This window comes from Castanea sativa, chromosome 12 (genome assembly GCF_040712315.1).
Source record: "Castanea sativa cultivar Marrone di Chiusa Pesio chromosome 12, ASM4071231v1".
Classification (NCBI taxonomy): Eukaryota; Viridiplantae; Streptophyta; class Magnoliopsida; order Fagales; family Fagaceae; genus Castanea; species Castanea sativa.
In genome coordinates, this window is record NC_134024.1 from 34,456,357 (window position 1) to 34,467,060 (window position 10,704).

The window sequence follows — 10,704 nt, forward strand, 5'->3', positions numbered from 1 at the left end:
AAAAGAAGGCAGCTGACAGCAGCTCTGTCACTGTGCTGTGACACAAACACTTCTGCATTTGGACAATAATACCCCTGACTGACTCCCTATTTTTCTTTCAAACACCCCTCTTTTTGTTTTCCGCCGTGTACTAAGAAACCAAAGAGACTGAGAGAGAGAGAGAGTTGAGGGCTTCAGCTAGATTTCCTCACTCTTTCTCTTCAACTGAAACTATAAGGGTCAATGGCTTTCGCTTCATTTCTTGGCAGAGTTCTCTTCGCCTCTGTTTTCATTCTCTCTGCTTACCAAGAGTTAGTATTTCATTTGCCATCACTTATATTATTTTTTTTCCGCAAATATACTTTGTTCTGCTTTTTATGAGTTCTTAAGCTTGTAATGTGTTGTTTTAGGCAAATATAATTCTGGGTTTTGAGTTTTTTTAGTTTTCGATTTGGCAATTGTTGTTTTCGTTGTTGGATCTGTTAGAAATATAAGGTTGCAAGTCTTGCTTTGACTTTTTTTAATAATGAAACAGGGTATAGATCTGCATTTTGTTGACAAATATTATAATTTTAAAGGGAAGTAGATGATGGGTTTGAGTAATTGAAAGTTATAATTCAGCCATGTTTAATTAACTTCAACAATTTGGCTCATTAGGGCTACTAGTTAATAATGAGACATAATGGCTTTGATCTTCAAAGTTTGGCTATATTTGAATGACAATTGGGTCATTCAGCTCTTATTCAAATCTCTTTTTGGCTATAGGTGAAGCTGAATAAATAGTTGACCTTTACCTTTTGGGTACAAGAGACCAAATTAGATGGTCCTCTTTTCTTTTTAACCTGGGTATATTCAAATGAATCAATGGATGAATGAAATATTTGATTTTTCTTCTTGTATAACCCGTAATTTGATAACACATTTGTTTTGAACAATTGTTTATATGCAGCTTATATACTTTTGAAGCGTGGTCTTTATTTATTCTATTAAGTAGTGTGAATGGGGATTTTTGTTTGGACGTTTTCCTTTTGTGGGCAGCTGAAGAGCTTGCCCAATATTGGGTGATACCAGCTGAAATTTTAATATAGTAGAACATCCATTAAATTTAGGAGAAAGTATGTGGTGAATGTGTAAGTCGAAAATTGAATTGTTTCTTTGATTCAGAATTTTATGGCTTGCTAGAATCCTATTCTGTTTTTACTACTAATACTTCTTGGAGTGGGTGTAAAGTGGGTGAATCTGGGGATAAATACAATGCTTGTCCAAGTATTAGGTTTGTCACATTAACTTGCAAAAAGTCCACTAAATTGGTAAGTTGGATTATTGAGGACAAATTTATGCATATCAACATATGTTCAGATATTTATGCTTGCACATGATTATATCTTTGCTAGGTCTCCTGGTATTGCCATTTTCATTTATGAGTAGGCTGCACGAAAATTTTATGGTCTGTGTGTCGTGAAATTTGGTAATTTTTTGGGCACAAAATTTGGAGGGATGCCTATATATAACTTTGACTCCTCTTTCCTTTTCCTCCATTTTGTTTGTGCTCTTTTATGAGGGAGGTTTCTTTCTTTTACTCTTATACATTGATCCAAAATGTACTGTTTCGTTTGATGAGATACGATTAAACAAAAAAACAAAATATCATGTCCCAGGTCCACCACTCACTGTATGTTGAGGATGACTTTGTCCCATCTGTGCATGTGGATTGATTGAATTCTGCCTTCTCGAGCATGAATTAATTTGTTTTATTTACATCTCTTGTGAGCATTAAATATATATGGCTACACTGCGTAAGTATTTGACTAAGAAACTCATTTGTTAATGAACAAAAGAAAAATAAAGAGTGCTAAAGCCTTGAGAGTTAGCTGTGTATCTGATGGTTATATTAGAAAAATAAATGGTGAATGCCAAATGAATGCTAGTGTCACAGGAATGAAAGAGGGAACTAGGACTCATATTTTATATTAAAAAAGGGAAGTATAAAAAAAAATGGGAATTAGGACTCCTAGTGATGAAAGGTTGGTTCTTCACTAGATAGGTTAGTATTTGATACTTTTATTTGTCGAATGGAGCAAGAGAACTTTTCTCCACTAAACCATGTGCTAAATCCATTTAGAGATCTTCAAAGATGCCTTATTAGTTGTATCTTAACAAGATGTTCATATTATTTGGTAGTAAGTGGCTGATCAAATGTTTTTCTTTTATTGTGATGGTGGGTTTGGGGAAGTTTATCTAATTTGGTTTCTTCTATTTATTTTAGATCAAGCTTGTAATTCGTTATGTGACATTATACAATTGCTTTCTTTAGAAAACTATAATAGGGTACTTGCTTTTGTTGAAGCTCTCCTCAAGCTGGTAATTCATTATGTGACATTATGAAATTCCTTTCTTTGAAAACAATCATAGAGGACTTGCTTTTGTTGAGTCTATTATTTGTTTCTAATCACTGATAAGTTTTCTTAGAATTTCTTGATTATAAGATATGGAATGTCCTCCTTTTTATAGGTTCAGTGATTTTGGGTTGGATGGGGGACCGGCAGCAAAGGCTATTGGACCAAAGTTTGATGTATTTACAAAACATGTGCATTCACATGTTGCCGTGCAAGTGCCAGATATTGAGGTGAGAATCTGTGTGTGATTATTAATATTTCCAATAAACTTTAGTTGTGTTTTAAAAGAAATATTAAACAAGTTACATATAAAATAAAAAATAAAATAAAAGAAGAAGAAGGAAGAAACTAAAAGCAACATGGAGGACTGAGGTATTTCATAATTGTAAAAGTGTTTTCAAAACCAATTTTGCTTTCTTTTTTTCTTTGCTTCTCTATATAATTTGAGTGGGAAATCTTGCATCTGCTGTTTAAACTTTAAAGATGAAAATGCTTTGGTAAGCTAAGCTGCACTAAATGCTGTGCTCTGTTTTTGTCATCCTATTGAGTGTGAGAGTATATCACTAGGAATTGAAGATGTCGATACTATGATTTACACAGTGAAAGGATTAATAAAAGGCAAGGCTTTAGGAAGCCATTAAAAATAATTAAACCAATTGTTGTAATGGGATGCGCGTTTTCCTCTTTGATATGGTTTGTTGCTATTCATGGGACTAAGCTTGTGAGAGAGAATGATTCAGCAAAGATTAAGTTTTGAATTGGGATGTGGAAATGCTGTTTTCTACGTCTTTCTTACATTATCTTAAAGAATATTCATGCAGCTCATCCTTATGACAAACATAATATAAGTAAAAAGTGGTTGAGGTGTGTGTTGTACATCAAAAAAATTGAATAACTTCAAATATTCCTCACTTTGTGCGCTCATCCTATCTACAACATGTTTTATGTTTTTAATTTTTTATTGTTATTTAATTTTATTGATGTTTTGCCACAGGTGAAACGTTTAGCTGCTGCTGCTATTGCACTGAAGGGCGTTGGAGGAATCTTCTTTATATTTGGAAGCAATTTGGGAGCCTTTCTTCTGGTTGGAATTTGAACCATACTATATGGTTTACTTTTGATCTTTTATGAGTAAAATATTTATATGAATTTCACACAGCACTGGGCACTTGACTTTAGTCAGCTGTGAATGCCCAGGCTGCTTCTTGACCCTATCTCGTTGAGCTAATTATTCATTTATGAGTGTTGATTTCCTTTGTGCAGATTTTGCATCAACTGATTGCTTCTCCTATTTTATATGATTTCTACAACTATGAAAGCTGGAATACAGAATTTACTCGACTTTTCATCGAATTTACACAGGTTTTTATTCTGCCACTTCCTTATTTCTATTGCATGTACTGAAATATAGCCATGATTATAATATGTTTTATATGTTCTTACAAGTCTTAAGTGTAATATGACATGAGCTCTAGCTCAAATTGCTTTTCCTTTTTAATAAAGGAATGGAGGATAAAGTTTTGGGGTTAAAAGGTTGAGAGGATAGAAAACTAGGAGGATAGAAAATGTGTGTTTGGTAGAGAGGATGGAAAATGAAAGGATAAAAGAGTAAATTATTATTACATTCTTATTATTAAATGTAGAGGAATGAAAAAGTGGAGGTAGATATGTATTTTTCTTCTCAATACCATTTTCTCTCATTTTTTTCTCCCCAAATTGAAGAAGAAAAATGGTGGGCCTGGGTAGAAAACTCTATCAGCCCTATTTTTTTTCCTCTCCCTTTTGACTCCAACCAAACAATGAAAAATCGCATTTTTATCCCCCTTTTCCTTCTCCCATTTTCCATCCTTTCACTTTTCACTCCAATCAAACATACTGTGAGAGCCATTGGATGCATGTGTAACTTACCAATTAAAAAAAGAAAAGTAATATGTATACCTTCTCTGTTGCAGAATGTGGCTCTTCTTGGGGCATTGCTGTTCTTTGTAGGGATGAAGAACTCCATTCCTAGGAGACAATCCAAGAAGAAGGTACCTAAAACAAAAACATTCTAGAAAGAAAGTGTAGGTGGAGGAAACATTTGTAATCAGTAAAGAGCCTGGTTTGGTTCATTTCCTGGTTTTGTTTTTAATTTTTGAAACTTGTTACCTTAATTTTGACCAGTATACCACTTCAGCGTGTATGGTTTAGGTTTAGTGCAGCTTTCCCCTTTTATTTCATGGGGGATATTGCTTCTTATGGATTTATGGATTTTTCTACTTTAAATTGAGCTTGAAATCTACTAATCGATAACAACCTTAACAAGACCATGCTGTGTTTGCATATAGGTTTGTGCAGACCTCTCTCTATCTCTCCCTCTCTCTCTCTCTCTCGCATGAGGTGAAATGAGACATTGGGTCCGATTCAATTGTTAAGACTTTTATGCACAAACAAAATTGATTTCTCGTAGCCGACTCGGAAAAATTGAACTGGTCGCCATCCTTATGGTGGGTTTTTGCAATTAGGAAACGCACTCCCAACCGCAGTTCACGCAACTCACTTGGAAAAAAGCTAGTTATTGTCCTATTATGGACAATGTTATCTTCCCAACCAATTTTAAGAAACCTTTTTCATCTCAATACGAGATTCATAAAAGTATAAATTGGAAAGGGCAAAATTTAGATACAGTTCCTTAGATGCAGTACCTTAGGTACCCCTTCTAAAATTCAGTCATCTGTCAGACTAAATAACTCAATTAACAGTGTTTAACAGAGTCCGTTTATCTGTCTCTTTCTTTTCAATTTTGTTTTTAGTTTCCCAAGATGTTAGAGAACCCATGAGCAAAACCCAACCTCTTTAGCTTTTCAATCTCTCAGACTTCTAAATTTTTAAAGAAATCAAGATTTTAAAAGAACGAAAAAGCTAACCTTTTTTTTTTTTTTTTTTTTTTTTTTTTTTTTTTTAATTTGATAAACTTCAATATATTAAGCTAAAAACAAAATACAAGATGGGCCAACTTCCATACAAACTTCAGCTAGCCAGGGAGGAAGATTGGCCGAATTAAAAAAACAAGAGCCTTTGGTAGTAAGAGCAAACTTTGCTGCAGAATGTGCAGCAGAGTTGCAAACTCTTCTTGCCCAAACAAAACAGCAAGATGAAAAGGAAAAAGCTATCCAGGCATAGCGTTGTCAACTAAAGGATTTTTGCTTCTTGTCTGCGGCTAGGGACATAGTTAGAGAAGCAGAGAACTTGAACGGACAATAAACAATTTCATGTAATCATAGATCTATGAACGACCATACCCAAAAACCCCATGTTTGGAATCCAACCAAAACCATCATGTCCTAACAACCAAAACAAACCCAACCCCCAAACCCACATAAAATCAAACGAGGAGAGGAGAAAAGATAAATTAAAGGAAAACTAAAGAACAAACAAAGAAAGAGAGGACGAGGAGGAGGACGATCGGTGGCCACCGCATACTGGTGTGCTTCCGATGGTTGCAGAGCTCATGGGTTTCAGGCTTTTAGCCTTGGGGGCCTAGGCTAGACTTCAGCGAGAAGAGAAAACCCAAAAGAGACCATGAGAGTGGCAAACGGTGGCCTGCTATGGCCGCCCTTGACAGTAGCCATGGAGATCCGGTGGTGGAGAGATCTTCAAGTTTGAGATGAGAGTGAGATGATGGAGGGATATAGTTAACAGAATTAGAGGGAGGGTATTAACACCGTTAGCTAAATTATTTTAATAAGACAGATGGCTGAATTTTAAAAAGGGAACCTAAAGTACTGTATGTAAGGTACTGTATCTAAGTTTTGTCCAATTGGAAAAATCTTAACAATTTTTTTCGGAAAAAGTAAAAAGTAATTGATTTTTCAGATTTTTTTATTTTTATTTTTCATAAAAATAGTATCAAAACTTTTTAAAATGACCAATTAACAAGTGTCTTAAATCTCTTTAGTAAATCACATCACTCATTAATTATTTAAATAATTTATGCTATGTTTGGAAGTTTTGAGAGAGAGGAGAGTAGAGGGAAGGAGAGTAGAGGAAAATAATTATCTTTTACCTTGTTTGGATTTTTTAAAATTAAGTAAGAGGGAGATGAATAATTAGTCTTTTTATTTGTAATTTTGTTAATATGGTAAGGGTAAATTTGATAATTCATTTGGTTAAACATTTTTATGCTTTACTGTTCCTCCAAATCTCGGGGAATTAAAAATGAGGGGTTAGAAGTAGTTCAAATCCCTTTAAACCCCTTATTTCTTAAAAAACATCCAAACAAGGTAATTAAATTACTCTCCCTCCCTCTACTCTACTCTACTCCTCATCCTTCTCTCAACATCCAAACATAGCATTAGTTTGTTTGTTAAGAGAGAGAGAGAGAGAGAGTCATGTTGTCAATATTATTACATTACCTTATGTCATTAGACTACCATTCCACCACAGGCAAACTGCCAAAACTACTACCGGTAAGCATTTTATTATTAAACTTTGGTGTTAATTAGGAATCTTGTTATCAAAACCAAAGTGGTGTTAAATAGGATTCAAATTTGGTTATTTTGGTTTGAAGTAAGTTACAGAGATAGAAAGATACACAATATTTTCACAACACATTCATAACAAATTCTAATTGGTAAGTTGTTATTAGTGATTAAAAAAGTAATTTTAGTAGTGAGTTCAAAATTTCAAATTAGAACTAATTTCAACTTACCACAATCGCATAGGGTTTGTTGTGAAAATATTATAAAAATTTTGAAGACGTAGCACTTCTCTGCATTAATCGGTGGGACTTCTCTTAGACTTGTTTTTGGATTTGGCTTCACAGATTCGTTGCTACTTGTTATGAGCCCTCTACGGCTCTACATCTCTCTCAGGCCTAGAGAGTAGAGAGGATAGCCAGAGCTTTATTAAGAATTGTGAAAGGCTACGGCCATCAATGCTCAAACAGAAAGTAGTCACAAAGATATAAAAAAAAAAGGACGAACTTATCAAAATACTCCACGAAAAACACAAGCTGTGGTTTTAATTGTGCCAGTCAGTAACCGGTAGTAATTTAAAATGAGAATCTATTTATTTATGTATTTATTTTTGTATGGAGAAAAAAGGTATGCAAGTTTTATTGATGGATTAAATCATTTTGGAATATATTATCCAAATTTGGTAGAAGATTTTCTATCCACACATCAAGGTTTGCAGATTGAACTCCTTTTCTAGTAAAAGAATGAACAGGCTGATTGCCTCTTCTCTCAATATGCTAAGAACTCTAGTTCTGTAGGGTACTTAACAGATTTCTTCTATAACATGACCAAACATTGTATTGGAAGGTCCCTAGTGATTGATAGCATTAATAATACTCTGGCTGTCTACTTCAACTTCAAATTTCACTTGGAAAATATTTAGCTTCTACTAAATCCACTGAGTGTGGTAGCTGAATCTACTTGCAAAGTGTTGTGATGAAACTCGCAAAAGATTTACAATGAGATAATAAATCATCAATCATAGCCGTGCATACACTTGCTATGTTTCCTTTTACTCAGAACAAACAATAGAGAAGAAGAAGAAGATTGGTTCAGATTAGTGAGAGATGTCTTTGAAATATTTAAACAATTCTTGAAGAAAATGGATAAAAGTTGCTATCGAGATCGCTGCCAACCTGCGATTGCGTCTACCCCTTGAGCTCCTTTTCATCCATCTGTTTACGCCCTCTTCGAGGGTGGCATAGATTTATATATATATGCTATTAAATTTTGTGATAGAAAGAAATAAATATGTCTGATAATGATATTATTAATAAATAAAAAATGATTTTTAATAGGTAGATCCGTAGATGTCGTTGACTTTCTGATATTTGTCATGTTTAGAGCTTATATGGATCTCCACGTTTTTTTAATCTATTTAGATGATTTTTACAGAGAAAGCTATATAATATAAATTAAAAACTTATCAATATATATATATATATATATATATATATATATATATATATAAGTAATTGGTAAAAGTAACCACATATGGACATTTATGTAAGTAATCTTCAAACAAAACCAATATATCTCTTACCCGTGGGAGATGCTCTAATAATGGACATTTATTTAACCACATATTTAATTTATATTATATATAATATAAATTAAATATGTGGTTAAATAAATGTCCATTATTAGAGCATCTCCCACGGGTAAGAGATATATTGGTTTTGTTTGAAGATTACTTACATAAATGTCCATATGTGGTTACTTTTACCAATTACTTACATACTTTTAAAATACATTTTTCAATAAGACTTTCTATTATTTCCCTACCTTATTTAAATATTATTTTTTTCAATCTTTTTTATTCATTTTCAACAATTATATTGATAAAACATTTTCAGTTAGCTCAACTGATAAAGTCTATGATAATTGTATAAGAGATCTGAGGTTCAATCCCCGCCTACACCAAAAACTGATTGGTGTCTTGGTTTGATGATAAAGAGATATCATTAGGAGCGGACGCTATAAGTTAAAACCCTCTAAAAAAATATTGATAAAATATAGAAATATGTGGAGATAGGAAGTAGAAAATATTTGTTTTAAAATGTTTTGCTCATCTATAGTAACCTATAGATAAGAGCATTTCCAATAGCATGAGTAAACGCAAAATCATCTTTATTTTAGAGATTCTAACTATAAAATAGTCCTCTAACAGCTTCTTTAAAACTCAAAAAGTTATTTGATAATGAACAATCATTCTCCAAACTTGATGTGCTACTGTTCATTAGCAAAAGAATAAAATAGAATAAAAGATTAACAAAGAAAAGAGCAGGGATGGGAGGTATAAGGATACGTGTGCTAAAAAACGAATAAATAATGAATGGAGAAATAATATTTAAATGAGATAGAAAAATGATAGAGAATCTGTTTAAAGATGTATTTGAAGGGTAATTCTACGGTACCCAAAAAAAAAGGGGGTACGGTACCCACTAGTAGGTAACCTGTTATGTCAGGTTATTTTTTTCTCACATTTGACGGTTCCATCCTCACATTGTGCAGTTCTAATATTACATATGACAGTTCTTTTTTTACATTTGGCAGTTCCTTTACTTTTTTCTCACATTTGACGATTCCATCTTCACATTGTGCAGTTCTAACATCACATGTGACAGTTCTTTTCTTACATTTGGTGGTTCCCTTACTTTTTTTCTCACATTGGTTGTTCCATGCTCACATTGTGCAATTCCAACATCACATGTGACAGTTCTTTTATCACATTAGGTGGTTCCTTTACTTTTTTTTCTCAAATTTGATGGTTTCATCCTCACATTGTACAGTTCTAACATCACATGTGATAGTTCTTTTATCATATTTGGTGATTCCCTTACTTTTTTCTCACATTTGACAGTTTCTACCTCACATTGTGCAATTCCAACATCACATCTGACAGTTATTTTCTCACATTTGGTGGTTCCTTTACTTTTTTCTCATATTTGACTGTTCCAACTTCACATTGTGCAGTTCCAATATCACATGTGACAGTTCTTTTCTTACATTTGGTAGTTTCCTTACTTTTTTTCTCACATTTGACGGTTCCATCCTCACACTGTGTAGTTCCAACATCACATTTGATAGTTCTTTTCTCACATTTGGTGTTCCTTTTTTTTTCCCCTCACATTTGACGGTTCTATTATCACACTGTGCAATTCCAACATCACATGTGACAGTTCTTTTATCACATTAGGTGGTTCCCTTACTTTTTTTTCTCAAATTTGATGGTTTCATCCTCACATTGTACAGTTCTAACATCACATGTGATAGTTCTTTTATCATATTTGGTGATTCCCTTACTTTTTTCTCACATTTGACGGTTTCTACCTCACATTGTGCAATTCCAACATCACATCTGACAGTTCTTTTCTCACATTTGGTGGTTCCTTTACTTTTTTCTCATATTTGAATGTTCCAACCTCACATTGTGCAGTTCCAATATCACATGTGACAGTTCTTTTCTCACATTTGGTAGTTCCCTTACTTTTTTTGTCTCACATTTGACGGTTCCATCCTCACACCGTGTAGTTCCAACATCACATTTGATAGTTCTTTTCTCACATTTGGTGTTCCTTTTCTTTTTTTTTCCCCTCACATTTGACGGTTCTATTATCACACTGTGCAATTCCAACATCACATATGACAGTTCTTTTCTCACATTTGGTGGTTCCTTTACTTTTTTCTCATATTTGACTGTTCCATCCTCACATTATGCAGTTCCAATATCACATGTGACAGTTCTTTTCTCACATTTGGTAGTTCCCTTACTTTTTTTTCACATTTGACCGTTTCATCCCCACATTGTGTAGTTCTAACATCACATTTGA

The 10,704-nt window shown here is 33.5% G+C and overlaps 1 protein-coding gene across 1 annotated transcript; it reads left to right on the plus strand.

Moving 5' to 3' along the window:
- LOC142619893 (uncharacterized) lies at positions 1–4,644 on the plus strand. The gene is made up of 5 exons (XM_075793245.1): positions 1–290; positions 2,491–2,605; positions 3,370–3,459; positions 3,639–3,737; positions 4,328–4,644. Exons 1-5 carry the CDS (start codon positions 223–225, stop codon positions 4,427–4,429), a joined length of 474 nt encoding a protein of 157 aa, XP_075649360.1. The 5' UTR covers positions 1–222; the 3' UTR covers positions 4,430–4,644.
- Positions 4,645–10,704: the final 6,060 nt, after the last annotated feature.